This window comes from Haliaeetus leucocephalus, unplaced genomic scaffold (assembly GCF_000737465.1).
Source record: "Haliaeetus leucocephalus isolate CR32 unplaced genomic scaffold, Haliaeetus_leucocephalus-4.0 Scaffold556, whole genome shotgun sequence".
NCBI classification, from domain to species: Eukaryota; Metazoa; Chordata; class Aves; order Accipitriformes; family Accipitridae; genus Haliaeetus; species Haliaeetus leucocephalus.
In genome coordinates this window covers 3870400-3887760 of record NW_010972992.1, presented here as the reverse complement: position 1 = coordinate 3887760, position 17361 = coordinate 3870400, and the positions used below count along the sequence as shown (strand labels likewise).

At 43.4% G+C, this 17361-nt stretch overlaps 1 protein-coding gene across 1 annotated transcript; it reads right to left on the bottom strand.

Annotated features, from left to right (window-relative positions):
* Positions 1-2021: 2021 nt before the first annotated feature.
* Positions 2022-17224, bottom strand: EXOSC10 (exosome component 10). The gene is made up of 25 exons (XM_010577324.1): positions 17066-17224; positions 16087-16223; positions 15528-15651; positions 14923-15027; positions 14502-14667; positions 13622-13733; positions 13255-13330; positions 13017-13127; positions 12445-12588; positions 11933-12123; positions 11042-11198; positions 10242-10390; positions 9879-9929; positions 8984-9095; positions 8263-8313; positions 7648-7726; positions 7364-7485; positions 6944-7039; positions 6233-6307; positions 5660-5747; positions 5349-5422; positions 4628-4796; positions 4089-4150; positions 2791-2864; positions 2022-2210 (listed from the first exon to the last, which is right to left on the bottom strand). The coding sequence occupies exons 1-25, from the start codon at positions 17222-17224 to the stop codon at positions 2180-2182; spliced, it is 2715 nt and encodes a 904-aa protein (XP_010575626.1). The 3' UTR covers positions 2022-2179.
* Positions 17225-17361: the final 137 nt, after the last annotated feature.

Here is a 17361-nt window from a genome sequence, read left to right as displayed (position 1 = left end):
CCGGCGGTGGAAGGGCGCGTCCGTCCGTCCGTCCGTCCCCCCGCCCCCTCCCCACGCGAGGGCTGCCGTGACTACGCGCCCGGCCCGGGCAGGGGGCGGCCGGCTTCCCCGCGGCCCCTCCGCGCTACAAAGGCAAAGCTCCGCTGGCCGCAGAAGCGCGAGTGACTAACAACGCTCGGGGAGGGGGGCAAAAAAAAAAAAAAAGTATAATTTGGAGGTTTTAAGGGTTAGACGTTGTAAAAGCAGATTCCCTTCTAGCGTTCGTGTGCCCCGGCGTGCACCGGGAAGCGTTACAAAACGCGGTGCGTGGTGCGGGGGGCAGACCCTGGGAGGAACTCACCAAGAGCAGCTCTCCAGCCGGGTTATGCGAAGATCTCGAACAAACTGCTCCACGGTTGCAAAATAGTCTTAGATTATGGGATTCTAGTGCTACAACTTCGTCTGATTTATAGGTGTATCCAGGTGAATAAACCAAGCATGGGTTTGCTAGTCACTTCCACTGAAGACATTTTTAAAACCTAGGGCAGTTAAACCGCAACTCGTAACGGGCAAACAGAAAAAGTTTAAAATTCAGATCATCCTTGAAATGTCACCTTGCATGGAATTTCACATAGAGGATTTAAAGAAACTACGGAAATTTTAATATCTCTGCAGCCAGTGGGGCTTTTGGTGAGACCTACTCCTTACAGAAATACCACAAGTGGCAAAGCTGACAAGAAGGGGAATTGGCAGCCCCTGCAAATGCACTTAGAGACAATTGCTACTTAACTGCCTCTTTTCAAAAACATTCTCCAATAATCAGCCATGCAAGCAGATTTTATGAGCAGAAAGGGACTCTGTTCCACCATTACAATGCCGCTCAGTTGGCACTGTTCACACTATGATACCTAAGGAGGAAAAACCCTCCTCTGTTCCTTCCACTCCCTACGTGCCAGAAATATGGGAAAAGATTGAAAACAAACAAACAAACAAAATCCCAAACCTCCTCACAGTCTTTGTATAATAAAGCCCTCAGGTTAGGAACGGAGAGGGAAGTTTTTACCACTACCCACTCAGTCCTTGCACCTAGCCTAACAGTCAGAGAAGTAAATTCTGTCACTGCCAAAACAGGTGAGCGTGGAATGGAAAATCCTTAGTCAGAAAAGGAAATCACAGAGTAAAGACAAGGCCTCTGGGAAAGGGAGCAAGATCTACTGGTCAGCACAGTGACCAGTAATCCAGGAAGCAGCTCTGCCACTGATTTAATGTGGCTTTAAGCAAAGTCACCTCAGCCCTACCCTTCAGTACTCCCAACTATTAAACTGTAATGTTGCTTACCTCTTTCACAGCAGCATTACCAGCCTTCAGCTGTCAGCATTTAGAATAAGCTCTGCCATCCATCCATCACATTATGGGCTGATACCCTTTCTACAGAGACTTCAGGATAACTCACTGCAGGTATTTAAAACTTTGACATGTTAGTATAGCTGTACTGAGATTCAGTTGCAGCACAGAACCTCACTGGCTTTCCCCAACCCAATGCTGCACTGTGTTTTTACCTTCTACCTAATGCTATTGCTTTCACTCTGTAACTTACGGTGAAACCACTGGTCTCTGATCCAAAAAGTACCCTCTTTTTTTTCCCCCTAAAATAAAATCTTTGCTTAAAGATACACAAGCGCTGCCAGGTAAAGACATAATTTTTCACATTACCTTGTCTTGTAAGAGATGAGCTCTGCAGTTCAATTTGTAAGCAAGATCTAACAGAAAACACAGTCCAGCCTTATTTCCTCCTCTGGACTGCTGGGGTTTCAGTCACATCTACTGAACCTATTATTTTTGTGCTGGCTTTAGACATGCCAAGAGATTCCTCTTGTACTTCACTGACATGCTGGTTCTGGACTTCAAGCAACTCCAAGAAGTGAGAAGTTTAGCCTAACTGTGTTTGAGGACACAGGACAAATTGTCAAAATTACAAACAAAGCAACATTGTGAGTATAATTAGAAAAAACCCAATGCGAATATAATAAAAGTGACATAAATTAAGATGTTTTTCCTTTTGGAAAAAAAGGATTTTAATGGTTTTAAAAACATTTCTGTACAAAAAATGGCCAATGACCGGTATTTGCCTTCCCATGGCGACAATACTTCTGACTATTGTTTTGTTCAGCAGCAACTCCCACAGGTCCTGTAACAAGGACTATCTCTTTGGCCAGTGGTGCCTGGAACCCCTGCAAAAGACAGTTACAGAAAGACTTTAACTCTTGCTCTAAATTAACTCAAGATTGAAAACCTACAATAGGTTACAATGATTCTATTGAGAAAGGGTCATGATGCAAACAGAACCTTTCGACCTCCAGTGCTGCCCTCACATAGTGTTGCTCTTTTATGACTAAATAATACACAAGGATCAAGCCTCGTAAGCTATATGTTAAGTATCTATTCAGAACAAGAATGTTCATATTTGCCAGTACTGTTATTTATCTTCCTCCCAAGCTAGGCAAATGTTCTCCCCACCTCCACCTATCTTTGTGGCCAAAGAAAGTGACTCCCACATCTATTAACACAAACTTTTACCTCAGCATTTCAAGCCTTCCACCCAGAATTGTCTTTGATTGCATTAATACTGACTAAGGTTTTTTTTCCCCCCCCTTTAAACTGACGTCAAGCTGTGACGCAACCTCTTCCCATTAAACATGTGCTTAAGCTCCCACAGCTATAGAGGACAATAGCTATGCTTTGCCCATAGCTCCAGGGCACAGGCGTGAAAACACTCCACCACTGCGATGAGAGAGCAGGCTGACAACACACCTATCAGCTTTCCCCGACAGGTAGGACATGCTTCGGTTTCCAGATTGTTGAAGTTTGTTAGCTCCAGCAAATTTCTGCAGGGGAAAAAAAAAAAACCACACCACCATCACCACAGTGAGGTACCTGCCAAACAGTATATTCCATGAGATTCGTGTGCTGTCAGGTCCCTCCAACTTAAAGGAACACTGCTCATTTACACCGTGAGCTTTATGTTTTCGACTTCTTTACATGCACTTGCGCTGAATCCATCTGAGCTGGTCTAACCTTGACATGTGAGGCACAATACCCCACTGATGACAAATCTTACCCATCTAGACAGAAAGATCTGTACAGGTTGTCCCAAATTCACTGACCGGTTTCTTTTTTTTCCTCCTGAAACAAGTTTCAACTGACATAGCAAAGGGATTGCACAGGAAACTGTTTCCTACACTATCAGGCATAAACTTGTTAGCTTCTAAAATATGATTTTTAATGAATATCTAAGATGATCCCTGGTACCATTTGCCCTCCAGTTAAATACGCAGGAAAGCAGCATGCACAGGAAACAAGAGAAATGAGCTTCAGAACCTAAAATTAACACTCAAGCGCCCCATGAGTTCATGGATGGGCAACCTATTACTTCATGCCTGAATGCCCACTGACGTCACACATCAGCATCCAAACGCTCCATGAGCACTATGCAGGGTACACGTGGTGGGTTTTAGGTAACCCAGATTTGCAGGGGTGACCTGAGGTGGGGGGCGACGACACAGGAACTGCCCTGTGCTGGTCACAGGTTTCCCTAAGTATGTGACTGATTGTTTATGTTTTCTTTCTTTTCTTCAATCTCTCAATCTCGGTTAGCAATAAATTAAGTAAAAATGCTCTGAGCTGAGACTGTTTTCCTAATGATTGTACTTGGTGGAGAATGTGGGCAACAAGCAGACCTGACATGGCCTGGAATAACTAGACTGACTTTGAGATTTTTGAGAGTGCCTTGTTTCTGGTATTGGGAATTTGTGGTGGTGTGCTGTGGTCTAAGTGTTGCGCCTGTGATGTATGGAGGCGTAGCTGTGAACAATGTATAAAGAGGTGGGAAACAAGAGAGGCCGAGGTGCCCCAAGGAAGCTCTTCCTGAATGGAAAGAGGCTATAGTACCAAGTATGAGCTTGTGATTGGAAACTGCACCTCAGTACCGACTGCTGTTAGGGAACATTCTGCAGATCCTGAAAAAAGTCATCTGCCTTCCCCAGCGACTCCCCAGCTGGGTACATGCTATCACCAATGTTTCTGTTCCTTCCTTCATGACATGCCTGTACCTTGCCTGTGTAAGCTTGCTTGGCAGGATCAAATTGTGGCGACTGCTTCGATTTGCTGCTTCCTAAGGGAGAGAGGAGAGAAGCTGTCACTAAAATTTTCCATGAAGAACAGTACATTCCACAGTGTTCCTCTGATGATAAGGAGGTTTCACTGCAGTCTCCCACATGCTAAAAACCAGAACAGTCTCTTAAGGGCAGGAGATACTTTTGAATAGATAGTTGTTACAAAGGAGTAAAATCTACTTTGCCTCCTAGTTCCTCGGGTCCAATTAAACAGATGACTTTCTCTACGGAGAAAAGAAGCAAAATCCAAATCCACAATCCCCATGGCCAATGGTTTCAGGATTTTGTTTCGGAAAAGGGATGCTAAACTGTACATTCCCCAAGTTAATTTCTTTTAGTACTTCCCCACTGTAAGGTAAGTGCATTGTAACAGTTTGTACTGCCTTGGCATCTACATTCACACACAGCCTTCTCAGGGCTCAGCTGGCAACACTTTCCACAGCCTGCAGCACCGTAGCAAGAGATCCTGATCTTACCCGCAAATACTTTGAAGTTGGACTTGCTGTAATCAAAGGGGGTAAACTGCTTCGGTGCTTCCAGCTCCTCTGGTTGCTGGGAGGCTTTTGGCCGTTTCTTCTCTTGTTTTGGCAACTCTGTTCCTGTTTCACTCATGACTCTCTCCCTCTTCTTATTAGCTTGTTCCTGCTGTGAAAGCAACCCACAGAATAGAAACAAGGACAAGTTCAGGAGAGGAGAGTGAAACATCTCTGTGTAGACATGAACACCAGCATGCAAATGAACTGCCCAGTGGACCCAGGCTCCAGTGACAGCTATTGCCTGTGGCAATAATAGTGTGGAGAAAAAGCACTGTGTTCTTCCTTGGGCCTAAACTCCCTTTTTTTTTTCCTCACAGCAGGGACTTTTCAGATAAAAAGCCAACTTTTCATTTCACAGGACACTACAGGCTGAGATCTGCTGTGGCCCCACAGGCAGATTTTGGGGAACCTAGGCAAGTGAGGAGCAGAGAGGTGCAGCAGCGGAAAACATTCCCTACTGAAGATAGGGAGGGATGCGAAGATTTGCACAGCACAGTTGCTAGGCGCCTGTTGCTACACACAGGGCAGAACCACAGAAAGACCTCTATCAAAAGACTATCATTCAGGTATTTCAGAGTTATAGGGCTCAGGGTTTCATTCTGACCTATGTTATAAAGGTCAAGAGGGGCAAAGGCTGGAAGTAGGGAATTCAATGACATACCATAGCTTGCTGACGAACAGACACAATATTTTCTGTTGCCTCTTTATACACCTTCTGCGCCTGGTCACGAGCAGCTATGGAAACAAACAAGCATTACTGTAAAAAGCAGGGGTAAGTTACCCAGGAGCTCTGAAAAAGCAGGCAAACCAGCTTGTAGCAAGTCTCAAATTAAACAGAGTACAATCTTAATCAAACAATCTCATCTATCAGGGAATCCATCATCTAAGGTTTTCTTGTAACTGAGAAACAACCTATGTGCATTGGGAAAAGCATGCTAGCCAACACACTGAGGAAGGGAAGAATGGCTGTACCTGACTGCTGGGCTGCTTTCTTTTTCGTTTCATCCTTGGACTCCTTCTGTACTTGTGTCTGACTCATCAACTTCCATCGATTGCTGATCTGCAATGAAAAAAAATTACCTGGGATCACCTTCTTTGAAGTTTTATGGCAAAAGGGAGTTTATAAACTTGCTACCACACGCTGGTCTTCATTAAGAGTACAAAAGATCAAATTGGATTGTAAAAGAGATTAAGATCTGCTGCACCAGGTAAAGTAAAACCATGTGCTTTAAAGGTTCTGAGCTACAAACAAGCCATGAGAACAAAGGCAGATACAGACTTCAGTAGTAGTTTGTAGCTTTGACAGTCAGGGAATATACAGTGGAATGTCTCCAATCCCTGGTTCTTCGAAGGATATGAATGCTACAGAAACAATGAACTCCAGATTCAGAAACATGTCAAGTTTCTCAAAACTTATATTCTTTTTCTAAGGAGAATCCAAGGAGAGAAAAAAAAATTCTATAGTGCTAAGGTTCCCAAGGGAAAATAATCTACTTATTTGGTTTTTTTGTACTACTTGGCAGGAAATTTTAGCATGAGTCTTACTTCATAAATTTTTGATGACGGGTCAAACTTTGCAGATTGTGAGATGTAAGCTGGATTCTGTTCTGAAGGTAGGTACTGTGGAGAGGAAAAAAACATTTTGCTTTAAACACAGCAAACGACATTTAGCGCATTGCTAAAATGCTGCTTAAAATGTTCCAAATCACAAAGTTCATATTTAAGAAGCATTCTACAAATAGAACACCTTCTGGAAAAAGAAAAATTACCACAACTATGGCCAAGAGAAACGTGAAAGAAAAACCAACCAAAAAACCCCCTGAAAAACCAACCCCCAACCACTCACCAGAAAAAGTTGTTTTGATATTATTTCCTAGTAATTTGCCACTCCAAATCTGTAACAAATTATTCTATTGTTCTTCTGATTTATTAGAAGAGTAAAATCAGCTCACTAACTCTAGCCATAAAGTAGAGATGAAAATGTGATGCAAATTTAAAAAACCTCAAACCTGATTAAAAGAACAGTGAAGTCTGTTTACTATGTAGAAAGACAGATATCTAAGAAGTATTTCAATGTGTTTTGAAAACAAGTCCACACGTGTGCGCTTTGCAAGGACAATCTCTCGATTCCCGTAAGAGAGCAGCAGCTGATGCTATACCAAGCTCTTTTGCATATGCCTGGAAAAACAGCTGAGAGCATCCTCTGCACTAGGTAGATCATGAGTCCCACTACAAATATGTATTGGGAGCTTTTACCATTCTAAATGGATTTTCAAAGGACTCCATTATACGCTGAGCTTTCTGCTGTGCAGTGGTTAAAGTCTTCTCATTTCCTTCATCTTCATCACATTCCTTAAAAAAAAAAAAAAAAAAAAAAAGGAAAAAAACATTAGTAATTTTTGGTTTTGGTTACTGCCATTTCATGCATGTTATTTCTCACTCTATCTGAAACTCCACTAATGGCAATAACCCTCCAGAGAGATGCAATTAACTTGCTGGCCTCCTAATCTAGTTGTCATAGCGTATGTAGGCCATATGGTTGACAGGAAGCCAGTGTTATTTCCATGCATGTCCCACCTTACTATTTCTTGCAACACTTTTCACACCATTTTATCAAATTATCAAGTATGTTTACTAATACTTAAATAATGACAGTATCACAAACATGTTGCTTACACTGAATATGCTGACAGTGGCAGTAGCAACAAGACATGTTGACTTTGGCTGAACACTCTGAATGTTCATTGTCCTCTCACTGTCTGAAAAGAGACAACCATGTTCCAAAATTGGTGCAGGCTCTACATGAGAAGACGACAAAATTTTGATTAGATACTTGTGTATTTTACTGCTCTTTTGTGTAATGAGATTTCACTGAAAGCTTCTTCAGGGCTGCTATTTTCCCCATGTCAAAGCCGCATCATGTCATTAGTAGCACAGTTTTTAGGTTAAGTCCAAATTACCCAAGGCAGAGCTGTTCTGAAAATCAGCCATAGGAATCCGGGAACTATCATGGGGTCCAAAGAAGGTATTCTCCAGCCTCTGCAGAGAGATTCAAATTATAAACACCATTAATACACTACTCTCTGAATCTGTATATGTTTTCACACATTGTAGAGACACATTAATGAAAATTCAAATAAAAGGGTGAAATTCAGAGACTGAATATTCTTAATATAGCTCACCTGCCAGAGCACATTGCATCTGGCATCAAAAGGCTATCTGCGCAAACACCCACTGGCTAATGGAGATGCTTTACTTCCTATGCACAAGGAGAGTAAATGCATCAGAGCAAATGCATCTGAAACTTCTCTTCTTACATATCAGTCAATATAGACTAACACACATGAAACTGTCCAGCAGCTGGAGTGTTTGCTGATGAAGCCTTAAGTGCTGCTATTATGGTGGTTTGTAAAATACCAATTTACAGCTGGTAACGTTATGGGTCTAGCACAGAAAAGTAACGTTAAGCTAAAGCAGAGAGACCTGTAAAATGGATGAGAAGCTAGAACTTTGCTACATTTGTTTCTGAGTTTAAAGCTTAAGACATTAGGTAACAAATATTATGTAAAGGGTACCTCAGGGTTGGATTGAGGCACTCTCCTCTTGACTGCCAAAGCGACCTCCGACTAGAATGGGAGAGAAAGGCAAGTCACTTAAATGCACCTGCCCTATTTCTTCTAGGCTGGCCTCTTTATCAATGTTTTCAACACATTCATTACAAGCTAGCAGGTTAATAAAATTACATTAATTCTTCTTCTGCACTGTTGGCATATGGATACATTTAAACACCTCATACAGAAAGGACATCATGCTCACATGGTTTTGTTTCACTGGAGGAGGAAGACTGTATTAATATCAACATGCTGATGATATATTTTAACTAATGAACCTCTTACACCTCGGGTTGTTTTTTTTTTTTTTGCTTCTCCATAGCTGTAGAAGATTTATGAATCCATTTACATGGCCAACAAATTCCACAAGGTCCAGTTCTTCCTTCCTCATGCAGGCAAACATGATGGGCGATATAAGACGGACAACTGCACCCTGTTCAAGTAGTGCCTGTTCTTTTACTGCTCTAGTTCTCCAGGAAACTACACTGTGTGTAAACCAGTACAAAGCGGACAACAGACAGGCAAGAAGTTGCAATATATCTTTCTGCTCTAGTACAGAATACTATATTCAGTGTTCAAAAAGCAAACTTCAGCATACACATCATCACGGGTCACCATTTAGCTCCAGTCCCTGGCTTATGGAAAGCAAGTGATGAGTCTCTTGTGTGGTACAAGCTACTCCTACCTTGAGAAGAGGCATCTCCCGGGCCTGCTGAATGAGAAGATGCAATTCATTAATCTGCTGGCGAACTAGTGGTGGGACTGGATTACAGCAAGCAATGATGCCCTGGGGTTCTCTAAAGAGAGATGAGAAAAATGCAGTGTGCTGTATTTATGGCCGATATGTTAGGCATTTGCATTCAAAGGACATGCAACGAGATATAACCATGGTCCTGACTGTGACAGAATAAGACAAGTCAGATTAATCTGTCAGAGTTTATTCTCTGTGATGAAAAATCCTTCTGTACCAGGTTTGTGCAGATAAGGAGAAACCATTAACTCAGCTCTCCTCTCACTTATCTTTTCTGTGGTTGGTCTGTCTGTCCCCATCTTCATTTCGTTCCTTGTTCAGTATTCATCTATGGAAGCTTAGCCCAGCAGTGGACTTGCATTTAAAGATGCATTTTTATTATTCTCAAGTATGGATGTTAGATGATGAGTGCCAAGTGTTTGAGGAAAATGTTGTATAAATTGGGTGTTCTAAAAGATCTGCCACTTGTCTCCCCCCAGCCCTTTAGGAACTGAACCCCTCCCCCCAAATAAATGCTATGGGGGAACTCATCTCTCTCTTGCTCCGTAATACTGTAGGAATCTCGGGGTGGGGGCGTGTGACATATAGCAATGCAAAGGAATGTGTTTTATTAGTGGAACAAAATCAGAGAGAGATGTATCCCAGAAGAAGTTTGGACCCTTCTGAAGAAGTATTGCTATTTACTTCTCTTCCAAACTGAACAACTATAGAGAAAAGCAGTATTGACAGCTGGAAAGAAGGGACCAACTGCAGAAGTAATTACACACTAGGAAACGACTTGCTGGATATTAAAATCAAATGAGACTCCTCAAGGGTGAACAAAACTTACTTGGGCAGCTCCTCTGCTATCTTCAATAGCATATGATTCGGTAGCACGTATCTACAACACAAAGAGGTGGCGTGAATGTAACAGAATGCTAAAAACTCTTAAAAATACCTTAGAAGTGCAGAAGTCTGCCCCAATTACAAGGTCTGAAAACATGAAATCAGTTAAAAAGAAATTAAGTAGTGCTGATCTAGATACTTGTAAGAATTTACTAATAACATAACAGGACTTAGGTGTAAAAAGCAGCCTGAGGTAGTACACTAATTTCTACAGGTACAAAGTGGTTCCACCTTGGGAGTGGGAGGGGCACAATCCAAGAGACTCTCTGAAGTATTAAGCCAGTGTCTGTAACAAAAGACTTCCTACCCTGTACTCTCATCCTCTTGACGTGCCATCTTGTCTCTCCATGCAAACAGCAACCTAAATGCTGCTAGCTGCTGTGTGTTGAGATGTTTTTTCTGCCTCCTGTAGAGCTCAAGGTAGGATTCATCTGAAAAGAGGGGCTTGATGTATTTCTGGGCAGGAAAAAAAGAAACTCATGATCGGTATCAGATTTGTGCTCTCTAGTTTGCCTTGCTTCACTGAGACACACAGAATCTCACAAGGACTTAAGGGAACTGAATAAACTCGGGTACAATGTGTCTTGGAGTTTTTACCCTAAACTATTGGTAGGAGCCTATCCCTGAAAAACATACATCTCATCCACTTTTAGGGGAAAACCACCCTCACCAACTCCAGGAGCAGCTTTAGACATACAGTATCTTCAAGCTTTACTACATTAGACAAGGCCTACTTTCATAGACAGTATTTTCCACAGGCGTAATATAATTATCTCAGAATGCAGCTCCAGCTAGGCTTTGAACTTCTAGGAACATCCAGTAGAACTGGAAATGTAACATCTCTCTTGGAAAAGACACACCTGAAAGCATTGGGAGGCCAAAGAGTGCTAGCATTCAAAAAACAGCAAGAAGGCATCTGAATCCAAAGATTTTAGCTAGCGAAACAAGTGACTGCACACAAATGAGTCAGAGTTTATACAGCTGTTTTCAGACACACAAAGAGGAAAAAAACCTGTGTCTATGCAACAGACGGAGAACAGGCAAAGGACTTTCTGTCCTACTAAGCCCATACTCTGATCCAGGTAATTCAACCAGGTGAAGCTTTACCTTCAGGCAGATGTCCTTGCTGCGTTGCCACACAACCTGCAGCTGAGTGGGCTGCTCGTTCCCCCTCTCCCACAGTGCCTCCCTCACTTTATCATAGATGTAGAGCAAGTAGTGAGTGTCATCACGGGCATACTGAACCATTTCTTCTGGCAAAGGGCTGGAAAAGAGCCAAAATTACACCAATATATTTCAGTTGCCCTGCCACACTGTCACTTTCTTCTTGAAAGGCATATTAGGGCAAACCGCACGTAAAACATGCCAAGAACTAATATGGAAATTCTTCTGTTTCCTTACTGAAGGATTTGCTGGGCAACACCAGTAACATGCTGTGCGCTCTCCAATTCAGATGGCATCTTGTCCACATGCCGGAGAGCAGGACTGCCATGTAGCTAAGTCAGATGGCAGAACTGCTTGCTATATAGTCTATGTCATAACACTTCTCCCTCTGCAGAGTCTACACAAAGTAGGCCTGGGAACTTTGTGGTGTGCAGGGTCCATCTGCAGAGCAAAGCTCACTGCTCCAGCAGCATACTGCTCTACCTAGTGCAGGTGACTGAATGTTTTTGTGGGGGCTCTAGAGGAGCAAATACTGACTTTCTCCATAATACCACAGTGGTTAAGCGCTGCTCCTAAGAAGTGAGCTTCCAGGAGCTTTTCATTACTTAATCTTCCCTGATTTACCCAAAAGAACTCATTTTCTAAAGAAACACTGGAAAATGCAACACTCGTAAAAGAACTTAAAGCACAGCCAGGTAAATGCTGTGCTTGTTCACTTTGAGACTAACCTATGACTATGGGGCTTGCAACTAGAAACATGCTCCTGCTCTAACAATACAAACAAGGATAAGTGCTACCTTGCAGCTGCAGCCCGTTTAAGGGGTCAGTTTTTACCGTATCCTCCAGTCAGCCAGCTGGTACTGCTTGTCAGCATCTACATTGCAATACAGCTTTAGCAAGTGGTCCAAAGAATGCCTGCCAAGATTGAGGAGACGAGCAGCTTGGTGAGTATCAAACATGTTCACCAAGTACAGACCAAAGTCTTTTTGCAGCCATTCCACATCTGAATCACCACCGTGAAGGACCTTGAAAAGCAAAACAAATTGAGAATGATATGAAGAACATTTCTACTCCAGGCTGCCAGTGCTGTGGTTTCATATTCATGTGTCTAGGACCGGATTTCTCTTCTCTCTGTCCTTCACTGTTAAGTGCAGAACTACTAAATGCGTACAATTGGCAAGTTAACTCCCCACTTACATAAAGGAAACAGGCACATGAACAAATTACAATGAAAGCAGAGCCAAGTGACCAAGACAGAGTACACAGTGTGTTTTTAACTATAATAAAGCTTAAACTAAGGGCGGGGGCAGGAATTTTGTCGTGAATTAGTGAATTTGGCAGATGACCTTCACAATTGCAGGGTCTGTGAAGGTCTCATTGAGAATGTTCATCTCACTGCGCAATTCCAGTGTATCAATAATGAAGTCTTCTGTTCGGGTGGAAATCTGCATCAGACATGTCAAGCCCAGGAAGCTCCTGTAGGAATGGTGCTGAAAAACATGGAAGAGAGATGTAAGCTATGATCCATTACATAAGTAATACTATAAAACAAACAGCACGCCAAATGAAGGAAGAAAAAGTAACAGAGGACTTCTTAAAGAAAAAGATAATTGGATGAGCAAGCTTTCTCTTTGCAGTTATGAACATGACTTAAAAAAACATGGGATGAATTGAAAGATCAAATTCAGTATGAAGTGTGCAGCCAGTACTACCATTGGAAAACTTATAATACTGACCCAGTTTAATTCAATCTTCTAGACAATATCTGACAGGTCAGGGTCATGAACTGTCTTTTCATGTCAGACAGCACAAAAAGCAGGAGAAAGAGAGACTACAAAACAGACTAGAAGAATATAATGGTCTCCTAGGTACTAAAAATACACATGTAACTTTTAAACAGAAAAGGCAATTTGATTACCTCTAAGTCCAGGGCAAATTCTTTACAGTTCATAAGCTTTTCATTTAGTTCTACCAGCTCATCCAGTGTGGTGATAAAATGACAGGGTGTTTCCTTGATGGGCCTGTACATCTGACAGAGCAAATTATTAGGCATGGTATGTTCTCTGTCAATTCCCGCCCCTGACCTCCACCCTCAATTCTGAAATTTGTCAAATATACCGCATCTGCAGTAAGTTTAAATTAACGTGGGCACCAACCTGGGGTTCTGGTTTCTTGAGAACTCCATCTGGTGGAGAAAAATGCTCCAGTTCATACTGGTAAGGGTGAGCAAACCTGTGGAAATTAGGAAGAGAGGCACAGAATAAATTTCAGTCATCTTCATGGAGCCAGAGCACAGAGACTTTGAGAGCTATGGCAGCTTCCCTATTGAGTAGAAATTTTGTCTCTTATTAAGCATAGCTTTAAAATAACTGCAAATGTTTAAAGCAAATCACACACAACATAGTGTGCAGACGCAAACACATGCAGAGCTGTTACACATGAATAGCATCAGCACAATGGACCACACAAGTGCATGTTCACCAATGGTACTCCAAGCACCTTGATGTCAGTTTAATTTCTTACATGTCTTGCTCAGTTTGCTGCGTCCTCTGCTGGTGTATGAAGTCTGCCAAAGCAGCTGGCACATCCAAGTCTTCAGGGCGCTCCTTTCGTTCCCGTCCACTTTTTGTGAGGGCTGAACAACCAATATGGAACAACTGGACTGGGTCCCACACGTAACATGTTCTCAGCCTACTAAACTCTCCCCTCCACCCACCACAAGGTCTATTAAAATAATAAAGTTTCAAACATCTTAACAATTTAGACCTGCAGCTTTTGCTGTCAGCAAGGCTTCTGTCTGCACCTCTAGGGACAATTCAGTTGCTAGGTTTTACCAGGCTGCTGTTAAGCAAGACCGAGGTGGTTCTGCTCAAGAACTTGGAAAGAAATTGAAAAATCTTCAGAAAAATCTTTCAATCATTCCCAGTTACTAAAAGTACAACCACATCAGTGCAGACTAAGGATCAATCACCAGCAGCAGAATGACATGTTGCTGAGACAGGATGTTATGCTGGCGGCTTTGATAAAGCACCCAAACCAAAGGTAGGTCTAACCATACACCTGGTGCTCCTCCCTAATTAGAAAGAAGTATCAGTAAAGCCAGCTAGACTAGTCAAGACCACTTCTGTTGCCAGAGTGACTCTCATCATGTATGTTCAATGGTGGTAAAGAGAAGCCACAGAATATGTTTGGAATGGATTATTTACTGTATACAAACAAGAAGATGCTGTATGCTGACCTACCTTTACATTACGCATATGCAAACAACAGAGCTTACTACACCTAAATAGTCAATATCTACTGTTACTTGTTTTTACAATCAATGAATTCTCCCCTAGACTGTGAGGACAGATTTGTGTCAAATACTCTCAATAGGTTACCCAACAAAAAATAAACCCCTTACCTTCAGGCAAAGGTTTCAAAGCATTTGGCTTGATAAAAAGTTTAGGTACGAAGGGAGTGTTGGAATTGTCAATCTTTTCCCGAAACTTAAGCTGTGGTCGAGAGATATTCTTGGCATGAAGTAGTCGGAAGGTTTCAGATTGAGTTCTTTTGTGGTATTCTCCTGCCTATTTAAAAAAAGGTATGCCACAGGTAAAAAAGAAAGCCTGTTGTGTACATGAAACTGAAATGGCCCCTGAAAGCACACAGAATCCAGAATCAAGTTTGGATAAAGAGGAAAAGGAAAAAAGAGGGAGTGAATTAGGATGTGTAAAAAAACTGTGACAGAACATTTAACTACTCAACTGCACTGGAAAATCAGTAGTGCCAATGCTGGGGAAAAAAGCTAAGATAACAGAGCAAACTCAGCACAGAGGCCTCACCTTGCGGTTCCAGCTGGAAATGATTGTCTGTGGCGGCTGTAACCCAGCAGGGAGGACTGGCTGCTGGTTTTTGTTCACTCCTGCTGCTTCATCCAATAAAATACCCTGAATTCCAGAAAAGCAAGGTGAAAACCAAACACCTGTTAAATTACCACACTCATCCACTCTAGTCAAGACTGAATAAAGTAACTCACACAGGTAGATACCTCCACAGCCCCTTCCCCCAAATTCTGTGCAACATAGGACAGACAAATGTGGGAGGAGCATGTTGAACATCAAGGGTAGGAAGAGTTTCCTCAGAGAAGCAGCTCTATGAACTTACAGATCTGTTCTCAAGCTGTGAGGTTCTTGTGCCAAACTGTATTTAGTTTCCTCACAAGTCATATATTACACCTTCCTTCTCTTTAGGCCATAACCCATCTGCCTTAGCTGCTATAACCACTGGCCTAGCACATGGAAATCTTTTTAAAATAAAAAGGAAAACCACCAGATTAAGGAAACACTAAAAGTAACTGTGAAAGTGCTACCACTGAAATTCATGCACTGAAAAAAGAACTTGTGACAATTGAACAGTTTATAAGAACATCCAGAAATAATTGGCTTACCACTCTTTCAAGAATGATGTCATTGGAGTCAACCAGCATATCAAATTTATCTTCCAGCTCTGTCACTTTGCTGCGATCTTTCATGTGGCTACGGCAGCCATGATACTGCATCACCTTGCTCATGCTTGCAAGAGAACAGTACAGCTATTAGCAATTTGAAAGCAGTTCTCTTCAACTTTCTACATCTTCAAAGCTTAAAAAGAAATCAAATGCTGTACCTATAGATAACATCGCATGAGCAGTAAATAGTAAAGAAACACCTATACAGCATTAAGCATTAGAATTAATTTATGAACCATGTGACTTTTAAAATACATAGCCTAATGCGTTTTATATTAGCCTGTGCTCTCTGCACAGCTCTTCATCCAAATCATTATGAAAGGCCTCTTTAAACTTGTTACTTAAACTGTCAAGTGTGAGAAAACTAGCTAAAGCTAAGTTTGTGAAATAAACCATTTTCTTATCTATGGCAAGTTTGGAGTCTCCAAAGAAGGCTGCTACCTTCTGTTTTGGATTGGAAGTGACTAGCAATGGCCCAAAGACACAAAAGCCTTCTTACCAGTGAAGGAGACGGTCACCCTGTGTTTCACAGTACGCCCGGAAGCCAGGGAAGCTTCGGTAGAAGTCGTACTCATCGCCAGGCTGAGGAAGCCCATTAGATGCCTTTGTCGCAGCTACCACTGTGCCAAGAGCATACTGTGCAAGAATACCATGCTATTAGCATTTCTTCAGTATTTTGTTCCACCATTTACCCAGGATATTATTTGGTAGAAATGCATTTTGCCTAACTTGTTTGAACCGTGTGGTTCTAATATATAGTATTGTAGGACTTTTCAACACGAGTAAGTTTACAGTCATTTAGTTCACGTTGCCCATTTAGAGACCTTTGAAATGATGAAAGACTGGTAACAAGAAAAAGACTTAAAACTCAGTCTAGTGTTTAAGGTCTGAAAGAAAGCTCATTAAATCATCAGGAACACAGATAATGACTTTATTATTTTGACAAAAAAAACCCCACAAAACTGCAATGCTTCCTGCTTGAGAACCGGGAGGCATTCCCCCTCTTGGAAGCAGGAGCGTGCACAGACGAAACACCAGACAGCCGAGGTTAAGATCTGTAATCCAAGGGACAATGCCCATCGCCACACGTCCAGCAACGTCCCTCCCCAGGGTCCCGATTCCTCTACATTTCAAGGATTCGCGTCGGGAAGGCGGCACAGCCCACCCCGGGCCGGTGCGCTTACGGAGCCGTGCCGAGGACCAGAGGCCCGAGCCCAGGGCGGTGACAGGCCCCAACAGGCCGCTCTGGTCCCCGGCACCCCTGGGAGCGGCCCGCACCCTCCCTGCCGCCCACGGCGGGGAGCGCCCACGGGCGGTGGGGGTGGGGCTCCTCACGGGTGGCACCTACTTAAGCGGGGGTCCTCAGGCAGCCCCCGAACAAAAGAACTACAGCTCCCGGCATGCCCCGAGCCGCGCACGGCACGCCGGGAGCGGTAGTGCACGGCACCCGCCCCGCTCCCGCCCCCGCCCCCGCGCACCTTGACGAAGGCATCGGCGTCGTCGAAGCCAGGCAGCGCCGCCGCCGCGCTACCCCCCTCCGTCTCCGCCGGTCGCCCCGCCGCCCCGCGGGGTCCCTCCTGCCCCGCGGGGCTCTCCGCCACCGCGCTGCCGCTCCCCCCACCGACAGCTGCCGCCATGTTGCCCCGCAGCCGCACGACGCTCTGACGCTCTCGCGAGAACGCGGCCGGCGACGGCGGGGTGGGGGGGGGGAACCGGCGGGGACGCATGCGCACGGGGAGAGGGCACCAGGGCTGCCCTCTGGCGCCCCCTGGCG

What these genes read in the sequence shown, in the direction of transcription:
- EXOSC10 (XM_010577324.1), bottom strand. Translation starts at nt 17,224, where the DNA reads ATGGCGGCAGCTGTCGGTGGGGGGAGCGGCAGCGCGGTGGCGGAGAGC. An exon ending in CAAGAGGATGAGAGTACAGG is followed by an intron (nt 9,930 to 10,241) that starts GTAGGAAGTCTT and finishes TTTGTGTTGTAG; the next exon opens with ATACGTGCTACCGAATCATA. An exon ending in CTGTTCGTCAGCAAGCTATG is followed by an intron (nt 4,797 to 5,348) that starts GTATGTCATTGA and finishes TTGCTTTCACAG; the next exon opens with CAGGAACAAGCTAATAAGAA.